This window comes from Psammomys obesus, unplaced genomic scaffold (genome assembly GCF_907164565.1).
Source record: "Psammomys obesus unplaced genomic scaffold, mPsaObe1.curated_primary_1811, whole genome shotgun sequence".
NCBI classification, from domain to species: domain Eukaryota; kingdom Metazoa; phylum Chordata; class Mammalia; order Rodentia; family Muridae; genus Psammomys; species Psammomys obesus.
The window spans coordinates 9,519,808-9,542,691 of record NW_026596079.1 but is presented as its reverse complement, the minus strand read 5'-3'; the positions used below and the strand labels follow the sequence as shown (position 1 = coordinate 9,542,691).

The 22,884-nt window shown below is 48.3% G+C and overlaps 1 protein-coding gene across 2 annotated transcripts in view; it reads right to left on the bottom strand.

Moving 5' to 3' along the window:
* Positions 1 to 1,442: 1,442 nt before the first annotated feature.
* St3gal1 (ST3 beta-galactoside alpha-2,3-sialyltransferase 1) overlaps positions 1,443 to 22,884 on the bottom strand; it is a 69,501-nt gene continuing 48,059 nt past the window's right edge. For both annotated transcript variants that reach the window (XM_055626519.1, XM_055626517.1), the window contains 6 exons: positions 11,608 to 12,199; positions 10,638 to 10,834; positions 9,331 to 9,510; positions 8,069 to 8,114; positions 6,630 to 6,749; positions 1,443 to 5,330 (listed from right to left, as the gene is read on the bottom strand). In XM_055626519.1, coding sequence (XP_055482494.1) covers positions 5,157 to 5,330; positions 6,630 to 6,749; positions 8,069 to 8,114; positions 9,331 to 9,510; positions 10,638 to 10,834; positions 11,608 to 12,199 — 1,309 coding nt within the window. In that variant the 3' untranslated portion in view covers positions 1,443 to 5,156. The remainder of the gene's footprint in view (positions 5,331 to 6,629; positions 6,750 to 8,068; positions 8,115 to 9,330; positions 9,511 to 10,637; positions 10,835 to 11,607; positions 12,200 to 22,884) is intronic.

Here is a 22,884-nt window from a genome sequence, read left to right as displayed (position 1 = left end):
TGTCTTTAGAACCTTAGTGCTTTTTAGCTAATGTACATTGCAGTAACTCAGGCCTGAGACCTGGCACTGGGTGATGTACCTGGGACAAAGGAAGGAAGCCAGGCATGGTTCCTCAGGGAATGGCTACATGCTGCCACCCTGTGGCTGCTTGTCCATTGTGCATCTGAAACCACAAGCTAGTCTAAGGGAACTGGGTCTCTGATGGAGTGTTGTAGGTGGTGTTTTGGTATGGTATGATGCATGTATGTGGTGTGTTTGTAAGTATGTATGTGTGTTGTGCATGGTGGGTTGGGTGTCCTGTTTATGTGCAGTGTGTGTGTTGTGTTACGATGTGTGTTTATGTTTTATGTGTGAGGTGTGGGTTGACTGAGTGTTTGTGTGATGTGCACAATACGTGCTGTGTCTGTGTGCACTGTGTATATGTAGTGTATTGTGTGTTTTCATGTACGTATGCTGTATTGTGCAGTTTGTCTGTATATTGTGTATTTTGATAATGAATGAGCGTGGCCTCTGGTGAAGAAACAAACAGACGTGATAGAAGAAAAGGAATTCTGGAGATCAAGAAGCCTCCTGGAGAAGATACATGGTGAAGCCCTCACTGAAGATAGGAGGCAGGGATGGATACACAGGGAGTGAGGTAAGGTCAGACAGGGCTGGGTCCTGGCCACCCTTCCTGGTCTTGTTGAAATTCCTTGGTCCAGTGCTGGGTTCCAGGCTATTCCCATTACCGGTGCTAACTCTAACCCTGACCTGCTCTAGGGCCACATCTGTCAGTAGAGACATCTGAACATGTTGTCTTGGACTGGCTTTGGAATGTGTCGTGAATTCAGTGGTGGGGCAGCAGGATGGACCAGGAATCTACGCCCACCATTGCCTTCTCCTGCTCACCACCTGTGGTGAGCCGTGTTAGAAGACCAACCAGGGCAAGCAAGGTGGCATATAAACTATAAAGTGCTGTGCCAATCATCAGGGAAGGTTCACAGGCACACGACAGTGGTGCATGGCAAAGTTCCAACATAAGGCTTCCGGAAATATTTCTTTAAAAATCTAAGCAAGCGTGGTTGTGTCATTCAGACCTGGCCTGTGTTCCTCCCAGGGTGTGGCGGTCTTCTCTGTGTACACTGGGCCGCAGCCAGTCAACATCAGAGCCACTGGCTCTGGGTCCGTTTGCACCTCCTGGGATGTTTTGTTTCTGATTTCGGCCCCCTCTGAAGATTGGCAAGGTCAAGTCCATCAGATGAACTGGAGTAGAGGTTCAGGGAGGTTAGGTAACTCACCACAGTCACACATCAGGGAATGGCTCCACTCTGTCTCCTGAGCCCCCTCCCAGTGGGGAGCACAACTTCCCAGGGGATCCTAGGAGATGACGCATCCAGCCATTTCAGGACTGAACAGACCCCTTGAATAGAAACTTCACCAAAGCAGAACTCCGAACACACCCAAACAATAAAATAGCTCTTTTTATTCACTTTGATTCGGATCATTGAAAATATTCAACAATAAATAAAACAGAGCAGGGGCTGAGAAAGGCAGACTCACTAACATCATTGGGAACACATTCAGACCGATCAGGAAGATAATGACATGTGGGCAGAAGAAAGCAAAGTTTAAGTGGGCAACACTGGGGGCACAGGAGACAGGGAAGGAGAAGCTTTTGGGGGAAAAGTGCTTGGAGAACTTTGGCTCTGAAGGGGACCTCGGAAAGGGCTAAAGTGATTGTGCAGGGGTCTGGAGGTCCAGGAGGGATCCTCTACCAGGCTCTGAGGAAAGGGTTAGGTAATTATGCACGGTATGGGGGTGCAGGCAAGACCCATGTCCATCCGTGCTCACCTGGTGAACAAGATTCAGGTTAGGAGTTAAAGCAGGTGCCATTGGCTGACCCTGGGCAGGAGGAACCAAGGTAAAAGCTAAGTGAGCAGAGAGGTCAGGGAGGTAAAGATGGGGTCCTTCCCTAAATGGAAGGAAACCAGCAGGCGGAAGCAAGCTCCAGGATGGGCCTGCCTACATACTGTTTGGGTAATAATGCAGTCACTATATTCTGAGGCTGAAGGCATGGGGCGCTGCTCTGCTGGTCTCTGCTTTCTTTCTTCACCCTCTGTGTTTCTTACAGGTATTAGGTAGCACCTGGGGCACAGGAGAGGGTGACAAACAAGGGAGAGGCTGATGCCATCTCAAAACTGGCTAGCCAGGCCATGGTGGCTACGTAGCACAGGGCCAGTCTTTCTCACCTCATAGCCACCTGGCTATCTCTGGTGGAACCCGTGGCTCTAGCTGTCATCTCCTGAGTGTATACAGCCGTCACTGTATCCTCTGGTGAAGCACCCAGGGCCTCCCCTACCCTGCATGTCAGGAGTTACTTTGAAGGGCACCCTTAAAACCAACCTCTGGGTTCTCAACAGCCACTGAGGCCTCATTCCCAGGAGGTGCAACGAGCCGCTAGCGACCCCATGTGGCCATGATGAACACTGCGGCATGACCTGTGCTCTATGGTCTTTTCCCCTAAAGCAATCTCCAGACCTTCACAGCCCTAGCTAGTTGCTGGCCTCCCTAGTCTATCACTTTCTTGAGTCTGTTCCACTAGCTCTGCCCATGTGGTTTATTGGCTGCCTAAAAGCCAACCTAAAGGCACCAGACTTCAGATTTTTCTCTCCAGCTTGCCTCTTGCAGGAACTAAAGGCTACAGATCTGCTTCTCCCTCTTCCCTAACAGTGCCTGAGGGCCCGGGAAGCCTGCCACCAATACAAGAAACATCACCTGCAGTTTAGTATTCTGGGGTTCTCTTGAGACAGCCCCTCATTCTCTTGGACTTAGCAGCTTCTGGTGCCCTGAAAGCCAGCCCTTTGCTCTCTCCCTGAAGCTCAGGCCAACTCTTTTGTCGGCAGTCATACTAGTGTCTTTGGGAAAGACCCTTCTTATTCTCAGCCACCCATTCTTGAAGAAAGCTTCAATCACCTTAAACTAATTGATGCACTTAATTCTGGCCAAAACTGACTTTGTTTTATTCAGTTAAGAAGCCCCTGCTCAGCCAGTGAAATACAGGAAGGATGGGGGTTATGGAAGGAGAAATGCTGGCTCCTTGGCTGGAGGAGGGACAGAGGGAGGGGCAGAGGAAGGCAGAGAGGGAGGGAAGACCAGAGGAGCTTCCTGAGCAGCACTCAGCTAGAAATGGCTACGCTCTCACTGCAGGCACTTGTTCTCATGCAGCAAAACCCAGCTACACCTGAACTGCTACCCCTATGCCGATGTCCACTAATTTTGACTTGTCCTAGGGATTGGCCTTCTGACTCACAAACATCTGCTAAGTTCCTCACACTCGGACCTTTGAGAATGCTTCTCCAGAGCAAGGACCTCACAGGAGTCCAGATTTTTCAGCCAAGAATATTATGTCAAAGCGATTTTAAAAGTGAAAAATGCTGTTCCCTCATTAAAAGCCTGAATTTTGAGCCTGAGAATTGAACAAAAGCTACACCAAAGCCACTCACAGGAGAGACTCCTGGAAAAAGGCAATTTTGTTATCTGTTCTTTGGTGATGCTTGTGAATGGCCCAAAGCTGAGTGTGGCCCCTGAGCTCTTTCTTGCAGAGGGGAACCTGAGCAGGGGGAGCTCTCCCAACCCTCAAGATACCTCTCCCATATTCAGCCTTGATGAAGGTGCAGTGGTCTTTAAGGAACACTTTCAACAGAAACAGAGGTTTTTCTTATCGAACATCTGTAAAGGGGTGACAGTTACTGCCATGTGCCTGTTTTCCCTTGTTTCAATTCCCTCACCAAAGAGTCAGCAGTGGGATGAGAGGTCCCAGCCTGTGTGCTTCCCTTCTGCAATGAGGAAGAAAACAAGGCAGTTGTACTAGAAAGGCGGTGACATGAATTCTACAAAGGATTGTCAGTGCCATAGGATCTGCCTACCAGCAAGCCCCCAGTGCAGCTGTCTCAACACACACATCCAGGATGCATAGAGCCTTTCCTTTCCGTTCCTGCTCCCACAAGCCAGGCAAAGCAACAAAAGTTCTGTGAGCAGCAATGGGGAAGAGTGTGCACAGGGTCAGCTGACTTAACAAAGCAATAAATAATTAGGGTTTCTGTCGAGGGAGGTGAGGAGAGCAAGCAGGACTGAGAGGAGGTACATGCATTTCAGTTTTCAGTTGTAGTCCTAGAATGTCCCCACTGTAATCCCAAAGGACTCCAGGATGGTGTCTGCTAGAGACTTGGCTCAGGACCCAGGGGAGGATGCTGGTTGTTAGCAGTCCTGAAGCCACCAGTCTGAGGAACTAGAAGTGAGCACACATCCCATGCCTGGTATACTCTGAGTGGTATGATGTATCATCGGAAAAGAGATTCTGAGCTATGCAGCAAAGTGTGGTGCTGGTGGAGGTCCCCTTTCTCCATTTGGGGATTTTGCTTCATGTCAGCCAACGCATGCATTTCTTTCTCAAGTTCAAAGGCACGTGGAAGTACTCAGACCTGTTCTGTCCATCAATATCACTGTGGAGGGGGATCACACATAATGGTCACGAGGGCTGCACTCCTGTCAGCAACACATGACCAGGTTTCTACAGAAGACCTCTGGAGTCAGAAGCTTTACCCAGCTTTTTGAAGAAAGGGGATGTCATATCAAGTGACAGACCAGGCTTCATGCAAAAGAGAACAGTATCTTGCCCCAGTGCTGGTGTAGCCCATTGTGGCTCTGCTCTGGAAATGACTGCCCTAAACATTCCAGCTTAAGTCTGAGTTGAGCACAAGGCCCATAGTTCAGTGGCAACCTCTTTATGACTTCCTGGAAATGTCTACCTTTGAACACAGGGATCTTCAGGATTTATTTTCCCCATCCCCACCCTCTAACCCACAAGACAAAATAACTGTCATTGTTTGGAGGTTAGATTGTCATTAATATCTGCTCACTTTCCCCCTGCTAGGGGATAGCAGTGGAGAAGTGCTCCCATCTTAGATGGGCCTGAGACTTGCTCCATACCCTGGGAAAGTTAGACAACTTTGCTAAATAGATGCAACCAAAATGAGGGTGCAGGAGGCTTCCAGAAAGCCTGGGAACACCCTAAGTTCAGCCCTGGAAGCTTCTGGAACAGACTGGCTCCAGTGAGATGCTGGGGCTGCAAGTTGAGAGGTGTGTTGTGTTGTGTCCATCCTTAATTGGTCGCAGCATCATCTCCCCTTGAAGATGCGGATTTTGTTGATGGCTGCCAGGGTAGCTGTGACATTGTACTCGAAGTCGCCGTCGTGAACCCCTGTCTTTCGGAATGCACCCGCTGATGGGTTGTTTTCCCAGTAATGGTGCCAATTTCCTTTGCTGTCTGCCCCAAAGCCATACAAGTCCACCTGTGGGGTAAAGCCAAGGTAAGACCCAGATAGTATGACCATAGTAAAGGGGGTGAAGGAAGCAGGAAATGTAGTCTGTGGTTGTCTCTGACATTTTATGGTAAATATCCATGATTCAGAGAAACCTTCTTCAGAAAGGCAAAGCAAGCCAAGTAAGGCTCAAGTTTGACTCCAGCCAAAAGGCACCTTGGGATGACCTCAGGTAGGTGGTCCTGAAGGAGGCAGGGCCTCCACTGGATTCCCAAGGAGTCCTGAAGAGAAGGTGGGGAAAAGGGACGTGGAAGGTAGGCAAACCATCCCTCACCCAAGCTGACTCTTGATTCATCAAATCATTGCAGAACCTCAATTCCTCATCTGGAAAGGATGCTAAGAGGCATGAACACAGAAGTTGGGGGACAAGTTCTAAAACTTTCCTTTTGAGGCCAACATCTGAGGCTGGAGCCCGCACACACATGAAAAACACCACTGGCTACTTATTGTGGAGCTAACGCGTTAACAAGGCCTACTTTCCTCAGTTGGCATCTGGCAGGTACTGGGGACATTAGGGACACTACCCATCAGGTTTCAACCTTTACAACTTATGGCATTCATGGATAGAATGTCACTTAGAGAGACATGGGTTAAATTCAGGGCTCCCAGAGCACCGAGGAGAGGCCATAGACCCAAGGTGATAGGAGGCTCTTTCAAGCAGCAGACATCCAAGTTGAGTAGATGGTGACCAATAAGGAGTCATTCAGATGAGCATTAAATGAGTGACTCAGATATACCATCTAGCTGTGTGGTAGGGTATAGATTGGAGCTAGAGAGGGTTGTGCACAACAGAGCATGGACAGCACAGACTTGCCTTGGGGCAGGGATCGTTGGGTGAGATTGGAGATAAGAGATGGGAACAGTGCCTCTGAAGTCCCACTCTGGATCTCACAGATGATGGTTAGTGGAAGTCCCATAGGCCTGGTTGATTTCCTAGAAAGTCTGATGAAGAGGGTCAGCGTGTGGTTCCCTGGGTGGCCCTAACATGGGGGTGGTAACTCTCTGTCTAAGCTGTTTAGAGCCTGCTTCTTCATTTTTGAGTTGAAGCGGGGCCTAGCCACCCTCACTGGAATGTTTTAGAAATCCTGCTCTTGAGAATGATATCATTCTGTTGCCACTCTTACACATGCCTGGTGAGACATGTGTCAGAGACCCAGAGAGAGACATGGTTGGAAACTGTCTTCTGTCCTCTCCCCTACCCTAGACGACCCTGGATACATGAGTGGTAGCCCTTGTCCCTGCAACCTGCAGGAAGGTAGGCTGGCTTACCTCATCACAGACATGAATGGAGAAGATGACTGAGAGGATGCCAGTTGATGGGTACCGCCCGTGGCCCTGAAGCCAGCTGTCAAAGACGTACTTGATGAAGGCTGGGTGGTAGATCAGGATCTGCAGGGAGAATGGACTGGGAGAGTATAGCCAGAAAAAGACACAGAGCATCTAGTGGGTGCTATACTCCTGTGGCCATAAGAACGTGGTAATGAAGGGCTCTGACAAACACCCTTGCATTTATGGACTTAGTGCTGGGGATGCTATAGATAGCCTGCATTGTTGAAAGGTAGGGCTGAAGAGTGTCATGGCTCACAGGCAAGAATCAGCATGAAACAGCTTCATAGTACTGAAGGAAGCTTTGAGGAGACAAGGCTGTTAAAATGAAAATCCTATTGTGGCAGGGAGTATGACCCAAAGCTCCAGAAGTGCTCCAAGAAGTGTGAGGATGGATCATGACCGTCTCACTGCAGTAAAAACATACCCATGGGCCACCTGTTCTGCCTGGCATTGGCTGGGATCTCTGACCTGAGGTGAACTATATACTTTGGCTTTCCTTTCTTGATGTGAAGACACCAAGGCTCAGAGAGGCTAAGCAACACATTCAGTGTTACACAGCTAGGTTGTCTGCCTGTGCCAGGCATGGCATTGGCCTCATCCCTTCCCTTGGGGACAGTGAAGGAGACTTTGGAAGCAGCAAAGAAAGGGCTAGGCAGCCTTACACTGTCCCTTAGGGAAGGGCTGAAATGATTGGTTTATAGGTCTCTGGAGGGATCTTGTCTTCTCAGCTTTGCTTCAGGGAATTAGGGTCTTAGCAAAGAGACCCATCCAACAAGATGCCTGTGGCTTTTTTTCTGGGATTGTGATGTCCAAGGCCAAAGGAGAACATGATGCAAGTACAGGGGTACTTCATCCAGCCCTAGCATGATCTAGACTATATCCCTGGACAAGTTACTGGCCCCCCTGAGCCTACTGAAGTACAACAGTATATACAAAAATCCAGTATGGTGGCTTTTTCACACACCTTCTTGCTTTTGCCGAAGTCTGGGTCGGTGCAGTACAGGGGCCTACTAGAAATAATGGGGTGTGAAGAAAAAGAGGTGAGTCTGGCTTTGAGAAGCTCCCGGGAACCATAAAAAAGCCTCAGCCTACATTTCTCTGACACTGTAGGTGTTGCAAGAGTTGGATGACTGGGTGCTACCCTGGCTTGGCTGTAGTATGTTTGGGTACTCCTAAAGAGTCACTCTATGACAACCTCTCAGATGATAGTGCTGTTCCAGTGGCCCACTTTGGGGACCTGACCTTAGCAGTGAGGCTCCACAGGTGCCAGCAACCGCACCAGGACGGGGTCTGGGCACCGGGTGTAACTTGGTCATCACAGCCCAAAATTTTGGAAAAGAAATCACAGCCAAGTTACAAGTTCCCAAACTCCCTCTTACCTTCTCCTGTTTCACTTTGATCTTCGGAGGCACGGGTACATAAGTGCTGCGGATGGGAAAGAGGAGGGATTTAATGTGGAAAGGGACCGGAAGCTGGGGCGTGACACAGCCAGAATGACAACGGTAAGGAGGCTTAGGCTCTCAGATGCCACCTTCCTGCCCAGCATAGCTCCTTCTACAGCAGCTGCAGAGTGACACCAGAGGGCGCCTCGGCTGATTTGAGAATGTCCTATGGTTAGACAAGCCAGAATGGGGACTCGGCAGAAGCACAGCCTTTCAGGAGCCTAGTGATATTTGTCTCCCTCTGTGCCCAATTAGCAGGGCTCAGGCTGGTGCTGGCGAACTGATAGGGGTGACTTATGGCAGTCTCCAGCTCACATGAGCAGACATGGGCTGCGGCATCAAGGTGTAAAATCTGCTACCAAATGAAATGTATTGGTTCAATTTTGGCTTTCTGTGTGGCTGGGTTACCAGGGGACCACCTTGAGCCAGCTGCCCGGCCCAACCTCTTGCTGAGCCCTTCCCTCACACTCTGTCCCCTGGAGGCTCAGAGTTCCTGGAACCCGCAGTTCTTGGCTCTGCTCCTGAGAGACCTGAGTTAGGACTAGGAGTTATGTGGACATCTGGAAATGAAAGCCACTCCCCTTCGAGAAAAGTCAGGGACTGAGGAATTAGACCCAGATGGTTGCATGGGCTCTGGGTCAAGTTCAGTGTTGGGCAAGTGGTTTGGCCCAGCCATGGTTGCTCCCTGGAGGCCAGAGCTAATGAGAAGCTGTGCTGTGAGGACCAGACGAGATGCCAAGTTTCAAATGATAGGCGCCATGCCTGGGGAGCAGATGGCAGCACTTACTCCCGGAGAGCCAATGTTGACTTATCTACAAAGTATGTGCTCAGCAGCCCCTGCCAGTTCTATGCTGCAGTCTACTAGCAAAGGGTTCTCAGCACTAAGGATGGACATGGAACTACCACAACAAGGGTATTCAGCCCTGAGGATTAGCATGGCGCTACCACACGCTGAGTACTTTCCAGAGAGGTTGGGGGAGCAAACCACAGAGTCTAAAACATAAGTAGTATAACTTTGGGGTACCAGTGCTAGGAGGGGACGGGACGTCACCAGTAAGGTAGGACCAATCAGGGAGGTGGCAGGAGCGGTCACATATGTACCAGGAGGCATGGGGAAATGACATCCTAAGACACATCCCAGCAGGAGTGAGCCGTGGTAGGAGACAGAGGGCCACAGGGTAGACACTAGAGAAACTCACTGAGTGATGGTTCCCGTAGTGGTGGCACTGACCACCCACTGGAGGTCGGTGGTCTTGAAGGGGACCAGGACCATGCTGACATTCTCTCCCAGCTCCCGGAAACTTTCAGGATACACAAGGTGATGGGTGGTCCTCCTCCCAACATCTGCCTCAAAGCCCACCGTGGGTGCCCTGTTCATCCTGTGAGGGGAGAAGAACAGGACACATGACAAGGATGCTGGAGTTGGAGGCACCCGTGTGGTAGTCACAGGTGAACTCCTTTGTCCCCTAGGCTTCAGTTTCTTCACATGCACAATGGGAACATTATAGACACAGGCCAGATAGTCCTGGGAGAGCAGGTCTAAAATCCCAGCTACTTGGGAGGCTAAGCCTGGAGGATGGCAAGTTCAAGGCCAGCCCGAGCAACTCATTTGGAATTGTGGGAAGCAATTCAGTCAGGGAAAGGCAGCTTGCCTAGAATGCACAAGGTCAAATTCCATGTCTATCTCAGCAAAACAGAGGCCAAGGCTGTCTGTCTGATTTATGTATGTAGGTATTTATTTATTTATTTATTTATTATGAAAGCAAGTTGGATGGGTCTTGCTCTCCTACATCGACCACCTGTGCCATGGGTAACTGCACCTAGTAGGTATGCCCTTTTTATTATCCCGAGCTCAGACAAGCTGTCTATCAAACTACACAGCTTTAAACACAGGGCTGCCTGACCCTGAACCTGACTCTGCTTCTTATCATGGTCATTCCTGTAGGATACTAACTACACTGAAAGCCAGGAAAGGGGCCTATGGACATCAAGTCAAAGACACAGAAACAAGGTTATTCTAGGTTTTAGAACCCTCTACAATCTAGAAGTTATCTGGGGGGATGCTGAGTCCCACCTCTAATTATGCTCTCTGTCCCAGAACACTTCTGAGTAGGGACTATGAAAAACTCCAGGAAGGCGTGGTGCTTTTTCCTGAGATGCCAATTTCACTTGGGGACAAAGGAAGCAAAGTTGACATTAAAAGCTTCTGGATCATGGTCCAGATCGAAAGCTGGGGGTGGATTTGAGCCATAGAAACAGAAGCTTCAAGTGAGTTTTGCCCACTCAACAGGCCTTTGGTACAAAGTCCCCAGCACATTGAAAATCTCTAGCAAAAGCTTCCTTATTGGATGCCACCTCGCTAGAGAAAGATGAAGAGACTGAGACTCAGAGGTCGGTCAGTACTGGGGCCCCAGGCCTTGAACCTTGGCCTTCTGAGCTGAGCCAAGGTGTTCCACCCATCCCTGAGGCTCTCTAGACTCGGGTTGACTGAGGAACTAATGCTTACCTCAGAACAAAGTCATGACTGTCAATCTCAGGTCCATACGAAGAGTCCTTCAGGTTACCAGAGTTGCCCACGACTGCACAGCGTCGGCAACCAACCGACCTCTTGTCCAGCATGGGGTCCACATTCCCGGGTACCACACGGAACAGTTCCTTGATGGTGTCACTCAGGTTGCTGGGCTTCCTCTCCCGCTGGAGCCTCTGGGGCAGAAAACAGAATGAATAGCCAGCTTGGCTCCACTGTCTGGGCAGGTTGGCTCCCTGTCCATCAGACCCAGCTAAGTGTGAAGGCATAGGTGGTTAGTGACAGCCACCCCTTTCTCAAGACCAAAGACAGGAAGAAAGCTCATTTATTCATTCTATATGTACCCTCTGGGCACCTACTATGTGTGAGACCAGGACTTTAGCTGACCTTTGGGCACATAAGAAGGGGTCAAGGCCAATCCCCAGACCCAGAGAACTGTCTTTACTGCATTCCTTATTTGCATCACCCACTAAGATCTAGTTTTGCTACTGCTGGCAGGTAAGACCAGCCTGGATTCCATGTACACTCTAGAGCCAAGGCTATACACCCTTCCCAAGAGCAGACATCAGAGACACAGGGAAACCTTGGAAAGGGGGGCACAGAGACTGGGTGCTACAGACATGGGTCAAGGGGTGCCACAAGTGGTGAGCAGCAGCAGTAGCAGGAGAGAGGCATGGTGGGGGTGGACTCTTGTCCTCCAGGACGGTGATGTGTGATCACTTCTGAAGTCCTAAGCCACCAGGCGCATGGTGCTCTGTTATGGAAGCGGTAGGAAGGAAAAGCAGTAGAGTTTTTCTGTGACATATACATAATAGATGCTCAACAAATAGTTGCTGAGTGAAGGGAAGACTGAGAGAAAAATGATGCTCTGAATACAACCAGGTGCTTGGCAAAGGGTCCTCAGGTCTTCCCCACCCCCAACCCCATCCCCGGACCCTATTCTGCTTACCAGCCACCACTGGTATGTGTCCTCCTCCATCAGAGCATTTTGGGCTGTCAGCAGTGGCTGCATGGTCTTGTTGAAGCGCTGATCAAACCAGTACGAGACCTTGCCCTGGCTGATGCAGTGTGCGCAGGTACACGGTTGTGACTTGATGAACTTTCGGAAGTTCTGTGAGAGTTCCTGGACCATCTGCTTGGAGAACCAGGCAGCGGGCACTCCCGTGCTTGAGTAGTTCAGGACAAAGGAAGTGAGGAAGATGAAGAGCAGAAAGAAGGTGATCCACTTGAGGGTCCTCTTCCTCATGTTCATCATCTCTATCTTGTGCTGGGACCTCTGTGTTGATGGGAGGGTGGAAGAGAGGAGAGCCTGGCTAGGGCTGAATAGAAACACGAGAGAAATCCCAGAGATGCAGTACCAGGAGGCAGGAAAGGGATTCTGCAGGGAGGCCTCAGTGGCAGCCAGGGCAATCTTCAGTCTGTCGAGAGATACACTTACATCTGTGCTCTGGACATCTGTGTGTGGCACACTGAGGGCAGTCTGTGCGATGCGGTCTTGGCTGTATTGTATTCCTCTTAGTAAACGGTGTGGTCTCCCTCTTCTGCAACCCCAAACAAAGTCAAGAATGTGGCTTGATGACAAGTTAGGGAAGCCCGGAAAGAGCAATGTTCTCCCCCACTCAAAAGGGATCAAGGTTACTTAGTTAATCCTTAGCCTGGGTGAACCCCAGGACGTCCTGAAAAAGGGTCTTGGTGCACGATGGATGTGAGGCTTCTCGGCCACCCAGAAAGTGTGGCTCAAGAGAATCCTTAACTAGAGCTTTGTGTCTTCTAGGCTGTTACCAGGAATGGGGACTTAAAGGACATCTGGAAGGTACAGAGGTTGCTGAACATCTGTATAGAAAGGAGGAAGAAAGAAAGATGAAACTTGGTGACCTTGCTATGGAAACTGCTTTTCTCTCCACACTTCTGTCATATGCCTCTCAGGCTCCCTGTAGGCTACAGGGGGTTTGATATCATTTGTCTGTGTTTCTTGCTTCTAGCCTGAACATTGCCTCCCCATCCACCAAGAGTATGTCATTGCTATGTAACTCTCCCGACCCCCCGGCTACAGACACAAGTAGTCAGCCTGACATGCTTTACCTTCCATCATGAACTGATACACTCTGAAATCATAAGTCAAAGTAGATCCAACCTCCCTCAAGGTTGTTCCTGGTTGGTATGCTGTCAGTCATTAGAAAAAAAGGGGGGGTAGCTAGTACAATGGCTAGAGCTTAAAGCTCAGCGTTTTAGTTTCTCAATTGCTGTTTCATGCTTCTTAAACTATGAACCTGTACAATTTACTCACGAGCAAATGCCTCCAATGAGGAAAAATGGCTCAGAATCTAAGTCCTTTTCCCCATGGTTTCCTTTGCTATGGGTAGAACTTCTCAGTGTTGGAATCAGTGTCTCATGAACTTGATCCATCTCTCTAGCCTTTCAATCATGTCTCCATTTGGCTCCTTGCTGTTCTCGACTCTGCCTCCTGGGAGTTAGCACCCACCTCATGCAGGAGGTGGGCAGATTCATCTCCACTTTATTGTTCATCTTTACCCTCCTTCATCCCTCACCTCTCAGGGATTCCCACCCTCCAGGCCTAGGCTGTTTTTATCCTGAGTTCTTTGCTCTGCAGCCATTCTTGGTTAGAAAGAAAGGGTCTTGAGTTAGACCCTCTCTGTGTCAGACAGCGAGGCTCCAGTGAGAGCCAGTGTATCTCCCTTCTCTATAGACCTGAGCAGGTAGCTGGACAGGAAGGGGCAAAGTAGCAACTAAAGCCTCAACAGCCCCTGCTGTGCCCAGTGTTTTCTAATCTCTGTGTTCAACATTCTTTTCACAATAGCCCTGACTCATGGCCCAGTGACTTCTGGACAAATCTTGTTTTCCTCATCACTGAGAAGCAGATCCTTTCCAGGCCTGTGTTCTGGCTCACTGGCTTCATATGACAGAATCAGAAACTAGAGAGGAAGACGCAGGCCAGTGGAACTGCTATAGAGAAGAGAGAGCCTTCCTCAAAGTGCTCTCAAGCCCTGTCCTAGCAAGAGGGTACTCGGCGCCACCTACTCTTGTTGTGAAAGCTTTTCAGTGGATCCTGGTCAACAGCACCAGAGTCCAAACAGTCACAGACAGCATACCATGTAGGTCCTGTGTGTTGTGGGCCAGGCACTTCACCCCTTTTGTCCTTGCTTCCTGAATCCAGAGAAAAGAAGAGTGCTCCTCCAGGCTCTCAGGAGAGAATGGCTGGAGTAAAGCTGACCAGCTGGGACCACTGAGTGTATGTACTACATGAGTCATGGCTGTTTCTCTTCTTGAATCCCAAATGCTTCTTCTGTCAAATGTACCCCAACAAGATGGCTGGGCTGTCTCAAGGGAAATGCCATTTGAAGGACCAAATGACACCAGACATCAAAGAATACAAACCAGGGATACCCTGTCTCAGTTTCTCCAAGTGGTGGCAGCTGTCCCTTCAGTGCTTTCTGAGGGCCTGGGGAAAAGGGGTGCTAACTAATACATGGTGTGTGCATGTATGCATGCGTGCAAGCTAGTTTTCACTCCCCAGGGCCTCTCTCACAATGGCTCTGCTCCCACTTTCCACTTGCCTGTCCCTCCGATTCCTTGTCCCCATGCTTGGGAATAGAGATGCACTTGCCCTTTGAAGCCTGTGAGATTAACACCCACTAGGAGAGGCAGTGATATGGGCCCTAGTGTTGGATGGAGCCAACCTGTTCTTTGTACTTTAAATTCAGGGTCCCATCGGCTACCTGTTAGAGCTCCGAGCAGCCCTGTGCACCAGGTTATGAGTAGAACACAGCCTTTGTGGTCAGCTAGGCCTATCTTTCCTAGCTGAGAGATCCTGTGTAATTCAGTGTACCTCTCTGAGCCCAGGTCTGCTCTTTAAGGCAGAGCCATCACTTTTTTAAGGTGCTATAGAAAGTAAGAGCAGAACTTCCCAGCACCTAACAGGCAGTTATCTCCACCCCCAACGCACAGGTGATGTGACCAAGACTCACTGGACAAGCCTCTGACCGAGTTCACACACCAAGGGAATGGACTATGAATTTGAATATGGAGCCTCCTTGTCAAATATGCTTCTTTCTCAGATTTAGGAATGAAAAGCCTACCCCTGCCCCCTTCCCTTCTTGTCTCTGGCACATCTACTCTGTGCTAAGCAAGAAATTCCAGGATGAAGATGCTGGCCCTGAAAATTGTGTCCTTTGAGTAGGATTTGGGGTTTCTGTATTCTCACGCAGGGGTGTGTTTCACTTCTGCTTTAATCCTTCATTTGAAGAACCCATGACCCAGTGAGTCACAGTGAGCTCTTGCATGGGGCTCAGCTGTGGTGGGAAATGCAGCTTGCCCCAGCTCCTGTACCATCCATAACCTGTAGCTGAGGACTACTCAGGGCTTCTTGATACTGAAGCTAGGTGACTAGCTTTCTCCCTGAAGATATCCCTATGCCCACTTCTGACCTCTACAGGCACCTGTACATGAGTGCATGTGCATGCATATATGCACACACATAAATAAATAAGTAGTTTTTTTTAAAGGATTTATATGAAAGAGGTTGTCTAGAAAGGTAACTGAGCTAGGAAGGCTTATCCTGAATATAGGTGACATCAGACTGGCCGTAATCAGAAGGAGAAAGTCGGCTGAGCACTAGCAGCCATCACTCCCTGCTTCCTAACCGTGGAGGCAATGTGCTCAACCATTCCACTATCCTCCTACGGTACCGCCCCTGCCAGGGTGAACTGCACCCTCCAACTGTGAGCAAAACCAAACTGTCTAATGATGGCTGGGATCAAAAAGTGAAGGACAGGAACCCCACAAGGAGAGCAACAGAAGAAGAAAATTTGAACAGAGGGAACTTTCCAGAGACTCATTCTCCAACCAAGGACTATTCATGGAGATAACCTAGAACCCTGACAATGCAGCCACTTTTGATGAGAACTGATAGACTAAGATCAGAAAGAAGGAGAGGAGGACCTCCCCTATCAGTGGACTTGGGGAGGGGCATGCATGCAGAAAGGGGGGGAGGGTGGGACCGGGAAGGGAGGAGGGAGGGGCTTATGGGGGGATACAAGATGAATAAAGTGTAATTAATAAAAGTTAAATAAAAAATTAAAAAACAAAAAAAACCCCCCAAAAAACAAAAACAAAAAAATGGATCAGGTATTTGAATACTTGGGTTCCAGTTGGTGGCACTATTATAGGAAAGTTATAGAACCTTTAGGAGGTTGATGTTTGCTGGAGGAAGTATATCAGTAGATAGACTTTGAGGGTTTATAGTATCGCTCCACTTCCAATTTGCTCTCTGCTTCCTGCATGCAGATAAAGATGTGATCTCTCAGTGTTTTGATCTGGCCACCTGCTTCCATGCCTCCCCTGCCATTAAGGACCCTTACCCCAGCCCAGAACCATAAGTCAAATAAATTTTCTTCTGAAAGTCACTTTTGATTGTGATATTTTATCACGCCAAAGAAAATTAACTCATACAGAAACTGGTAACAGGAGTGTGGTTCTATAATTGGAAGACAGCCTCGAGAGGCAGGGAAGCCTGGGAGGCCATTGTATGACAGTATAAAAGTGTAGCCTGAGTTGCTATGGAGACCTCAAGACTTTGGAAATGACACAGCTGTGAAACATCTGTTGAGGAGAGTTGTATACAGAGAATCAAACCAATTGGAGTGAGATACATGTGGCAAAGGGCAAAGCTTGGGGGAGTAGGCTGGGTTATCTAAATCCTTTGGGAACAAAATACCCAGATACCAGACACTGAGCAACAAGATCTGGTGTTTTCCTTGATGGGTCTTGTTTTAGTCCAGTATTTTTCCATGTGCCTCTATCCACTCACCCCGACCCAAGGAATGGTATGTATATTCTGTACAATTGTATGTTGGAAGTATATAATTTGTTTTTTCATTTATAGGGGGTTACAGTCAAGAGATTGCTTTCAGTTTCAGAAGGCATTTTGTACTACAGAACAGTGTTAAAACTGTTAAATATTATGGAGACTTTTAAAGTTAGACTCAATGCATTCTGCATTATGATATGGCCATGGGCCTATGAGAGGAAGTGGAAGGCAGTGGTTTGAATAAGAGCTATCTTTCATAGGCTTACATCTTTTAATACTTGGTTCCTGGTTGGTGGCATCGTTTGGGAAAGATATGGAAACTTTAGAAGGCAGAGACTAGCTGGAGGAAGTACATCCTGCGGGTGGGCCTGAAGACTTTATAGCGTCACTCTACTTCTCGTTCTCTCTGCACTTCTTACATTGGATAAACACGTGACTTCTCAACTTCCTGTTCCATCCCTCCCTTGACATTATGGCTGAAGAGAAGTTTTATCTCATATCAGAGACTGAGGAAGCCTATCTCTTTTGGGGCCTCAGGTTCCCTGAGCTTTCCTGCACACTCTCTCTTCCATCACTCCAATGACCAAGAGGTGCCAGCAGAGAGGAGAATCCTTGGATATACTCGTAAGTCTCTTTCCTGACTCTCCTACTTGCCCCCTCTTTCTGGGTTTCTTGATGGAACAATGAGGAGCAAAGACTGCCTTGAAATAGTGATTTGGGACACAGTCTGGAGACTCCCTGAGAAGCCTGATTAACCAGGATTAGAGGGAGTCACATGGGGAGTGGTCAGGTTATGTTTTCATATACTCAGCAGCACAAAAGGAATTTAAGTCCACAAATCTTCTTATGTGGATGGAAGGGCACTCAGCTTTGAGTCTGACGATGTGCTAACAGCATGAGAAGTGAAGAACGGTAGTGGGAACCTGAGGGACCCTGCTGTCTGGGTATCCAGGCACACAAGTCCTTCCTGGCATCCCTGATTTGGATGGTGTGGCAAGAACTGCATGGGAAAGGCTGCTTAGGAACCTCCACCTGACCCCAGAGGCTCCCGGAGCTGTCTAAAGAGCTCTTGTGAGTAGAAGTGGCAGCTAGGCTGCTGGGCGCTAAGCTTTAGAAAGCTGACATGTGACTCAAAGAGGGTCCTTTCTGCACAGTTCTTTCATTTTTACAGGAACATGTTAATTCTGATTACAAGGGCATGATAAAGTTCTAGAAGAAGCTTGCACTACCTCTAGTGTGTCCAGGATGGGCACTCAGACTATGGTATAGAGCCCAACAGTCACCAGCAGGCATCTGTGAGAGCCCCTGATATGGAGGATTAAGGCATGTCCCTGTGTGCAGTGGTTTTTTTTTTTGGGGGGGGCGGGGGTGTGCTTCTCCCTGGATTTTATTAAACACAGGACAAGTAAGTGATGTCCTTTTTGAGCTCCATGTCCACTGTACAAATCATTTGTGCCCAGGCCTCTCAATATGGATAGGAACATGCAGATGTCCTGAGCCCAGCCTGTGAACCCCACTTCCTATGGTGTGTTACTAAGGAACAAAGAAGTGTTCTGAGGAGGACTGGAGCAGCTCTTGTGGGCCTTGTTATGGGAGCTTTAGCTAGTAAGAGTTTGAAACATGTCTCCCTCCAGAAAACCTGAGGTAAGAGGTATTCAGGACTGGGAGTAAAGCTCAGGGTTAGAGGATGAACTTAGTATACTAAGACCCTGGGTTCAACCCCAGCACTGCAGAATTTATAAAAGTTCTCCGGGACCTTGTCTCCTGCTGTCAGGAAGCAAGCAGCAGTTTTCATTCAGTAATGTCTCTGGACTTCCTGGAAGGAAAGTTGAATAAACTTATATAAGCATGTGTTTCAAGACCACTAAGTCTAACAAAAGGTGAAATTTGCATGGTTAGCCTGCAGGAGCCTGATTACATCTGAATACTTGTGATTTCCATGCTGATAAGACCCCTGGATCATGTGTTCAAAAAGCTCTTCTATTGGGCATGCTAAAAATGGGGTTTTCTTTCCTTACTTCTCCAAAATCTCTTCAGTCTCCACCCTTGAGTGTCTGTCACAAGCTGAGCAGTGTGTTAGTTTAACAGGAAGCTTCTAGGTGGTCAGAACTGCAACTCTCAGTGGGTGTTGTGTCTGAGAACCTAATATAGCTCACTGATGAGCCACATGTGTTTATCAGCCAAATGGCAATCACTCCTAGTATGTTGATTCTCCTGTCCCTCATCCAGAAATTGCAAATGTGGGGAAACATTGGAAAGCCTCCAGAGTCAGTAGTTATAGCAGCTGGGGACTCCTTTCTCTCCTGCAAGGACCACTATGCAAAAGCCTGGCCACCCTGCCTTGGGCATGCTGTTTCATGCCCTGATATGTGCCAGTAAGCTTGCTATTCTCTCTCTTTTTTTAATATAATTTTTTATTTATTATTATTAATTCACTTTGTATCCCAGCTGTAGCCCCCACTCTGGTCCCCTCCCAATCCCACTTTCCTTTCCTCCCTCATCCCCTTCCATGCCTCTTCCCCAGTCCACTGATAAGGGAGGACCTCCTCCCCTTCCATCTGACCCTAGCCTATCAGGTCTCATCAGGACTGCTTTTCAAAGTCTTTCACTATTGCCTGGTAATGCTGCCCCTGACCCCTACCTCAGGGGGAGGTGATCAAAGAGCCAGCCACTTTGTCCCTCAATGGAGGAATGGATACAGAAATTGTGGTACACTTACACAATGGACTACTACTCAGCAATTAAAAAAAACAAGAAAAACGAAATTTGCAGGCAAATGGTGGGAATTAACAAAGATCATCCTGAGTGAGGTATCCCAGAAGCAGAAAGACACACATGGTATATACTCACTCAAAAGTGGATATTAGACATATAATATAGGATAATCATACTAAAATCTGTACACTTAAGGAAGCTAAGCATGAAGGAAGACCTTGGTAAGATGCTCAATCCTCATTCAGAAAGGCAAGTAGGATAGACATTGGAAGAAGGTGAAAATGAGGAACAAGAGAGGAGCCTATCACAGAGGGCCTCTGAAAGACTCTACCCAGAAGGGTATCAAAACATATGCTGAGATTCATAGCCAAACTTTGGGCAGTGTTCAGGGAATCTTATGGAAGAAGGGGGAGATAGAAAGAGCTGGAGCTACACAAGGAGAACAACGGAACCAAAAAAATCTGGGTCCAGAGGTCTTTTCTGAGACTGATACTCCAACCAAGGACCATTCCTGGAGATAACCTAGAACCCCTGCACAGATGTAGTGCATGGCAGCTCAGTCTCCAAATGGGCTCACTAGTAAGGAGAACAGGAGCTGTCTTTGACATGCAATGCAGTCTTAAGTGAAGCTGCCTATCCCCTGAGGTGAACAAAAGCTCATCAGAAAGAGCCACCCTTCTACTTGACAGTTCACCACACCCAAGTTGCCTGTTGACATTCCCTCCCAAACTCAGGACATGAGGAGCATTGCCCTTGGCAAGGGATTACTGAGCAATCCTCTTGGAGGACTGAGGTAGACTGGGCTGGAGTACAAGTGCGGGGACAGCACTGCAGAAGCAGAAGACTCAAAAAGCAGCAGAGGCCAGATAGCCCTGGTGAGGCGTGGGGAGTACACATAGAGGGTGGTGTACCAGGCAGTGTGGGCAGACAGGCCTAACAAACAGGAAACAGTGAAGCCTACTGGACCATGGGCCTAGAGTAGCCTGTGGAGACACGAGCACAACAGCTATGAGAGAGATGCTACTGTTAATGTTTCCCATGTGTACTCTTGTTGGAAAAGCCTGAACACAGTGATGCAGCCCTGTGCTCACAGCCCAGGGACCTGGCTGCTTTAGTAGATAGCCTGCTCTGTTGAGTGGCTCAGGGAACTTCAGCTTTGTGGCTCAGAGCTAATTTTTTTTGTTGTTGTTTACTGGAAACATGGAGACAGGAAGGGCTTGAGGACATAACTCACTACCACGTTGTGAGTGACAAGCCCCCAGCCAGACGTGACACTTGGTCATGCTGCCAATACCTGTGATGGATACCAAATGCTGGGAGCCAGAGGCACTCTGTTAGCACCATGCTACTGGTTGGATTCCTGGTGCAATGTGTGGTCACAGAGGCACTTCCTCATCAATCATTACATGCCAATAGGGCTTCAGGTTTCATGGCAAAACTCACTAAGAAAAAACAGCTCCTAGGTCCGAGGTCAGCTGTAGGGCCATTGCTTGCTACCCTTCTCCATGCAGGAGACATGTAACAACACCTTCACAGTCCACTAGAACAGAGTGAGAAAATGCAGGCCTTGGCCTCCAGAAGGGTGTTACCCTGTCTGCCCCTTCTCTGGCCCCCATGTCCTTCTAGGCTTCAAGCAGAGCTCTGACATCTGTATTCTGCTTCATCCAACCAACCTGTCAATGTGTCCACTTCACACACTAGGAATGTAAAGCCCAGAAGGGGGAAGTCACTTGCTGCAGTGTGGAACATTTTGTCAGAGTTAAGCTAAAAGGCTGGCTAAGCAGTGTGACTGCAGAGCCCAAGCTCTTTCTGCTGGGCTTTGTCTCTCAGATCTGGTCTTGTGCCAGGTCTCTTCTTGGGGCACAGCAGCTTCCTGCCTCAGGGAGTCCACGTGGAAAAGGGAAGGCCATCCCACCCAGTCCTGCACCTCCTAAAGAGACCACAGGTGCTATACCCTCCTTCAAGCATGCATGAAGGAGGGAGGTGTCCTCAGCCAGTATCACTTATGGTTGGAGGTTCAGTGGAAGGCTGCCCAGCCAGCTGGCAAGTAAGTATTTAATATAGACATTGCCACCGGCCCCAGCCTACAGCCTGTTCTGAGTACGGGGGAGGGGCGAGAGGACTAGACTGCGCATCTCTTGTAGCCCATCAAAGGACTTCTAAGAAGGGAGCGCAGACTTTTAGAGCATCATGTTCTGGTTCCATTTGTTTTAATGTATACAGGGGTCCTTTTATCTCCTCCCAGCACCAGTGGTGAGAGGCAGATGTGGGAATGTTTGGCTGCTCTCCTTGGCTCTCAGAGAGATGCCAGGGCTGGAAGGTAGGAGGGCACAGATGTTCCAGGTGTGGGGAAACACACACAGGTTGGGGCCAGAAATATCTGCCTGAACCTGGCTCTCAGACTTAGCCAGTCAGTGCTTTTTGCAAGACCTCTTCTATATAATGTCTCAACTAGACAATTTGAGGTACAAATCTTTTCCAAAAATACTATGATGGCCACAGGGGATACAGCTATGTGACAGAGGGGCACTGTATGGTTGTGTAAAATGAGGCACAGATCTATTTCCCTTTACTCCATTTTTTTTTAATCATTGTCATCTTCCCTCTCTTGATCCATCTTTCCCTTTGTCAGGGAACAAACCAAAAGGCAAATCAAAACTATATTTTGAAATTTTCAAGCATGGACGAGTACGAGTATGTGTGTCTTGCTCACTGGAGTTCAGATGAAACATTATTATTCCCAGTAAAGAAAAGGAATAATCAAACCCTGAAAGTCTGAATTATGGGGTGAACTGGCTTTCCCTATGAGTGCAGATAGCAACCGTTCACAAGGTCCATGCTTTGTCTCTGCATAGCTCTCCCATTATGCAGCTGGGCCTTTTTCCGGATTCAGAAGTTTCATGTCCTCTGCCAGGATATAGAATTGCCTACAGCCTGAATGGTTAGTTCCCAAATACAAAACAGAAGCCAGCCCCAGACTCCTGCTTTCTTCACTTCCTGTGCTGTTCTCTGCCCAAAAAGCTCCATGGCTTGTCCAAATCTGGAATACAATCCCAGCCCCCTACCTCCCTAAGCTACAAGAATGACTCGCCATCAGTGCAATAGTGCCACCACAGCTATAGAGGTAACCAATCACTCTCTGATTGGATTTAGGGCCCACTCACAAATAAGAACTCACATCTGGCCAAGAATTCATGACTAGGGAGGCCACAGGCCCTAAGGGAGAAGTTATTTCTATTATTTTACTAAATAAACACAGTATCAAACTACTTTCTAAATAATTGTTTTATATTCGTAGATTAGTACACCATTCAGCCTCCATAAGAGAAACTTCTTTTTGCACTGGATGGTGGTTGATAATAATAATAATAAAAATTACAACTGGTCAAAATATAGAGAATAAGTGACGATAGAGTGTTCATCTATATCACACCAAAATGCAACATCTGTCTTACACCTCCTCCCTTCAAAGGTTGAAAAATGTAGCAAAAGAGGGGGAAAAATACTGCAAAGAGATTTAGTTCATGAAGGCCAGGGGAGAACAATGTTTTCTGGACATGGCAGGACCACAGTATTCATGAATTCATAACAGAACAGCTCTGGTAGCCTGCACAGGATCAAACCAGTCAGCACTGCAGTGTGTGTGTGTGTGTGTGTGTGTGTGTGTGTGTGTGTGTGTGTGTG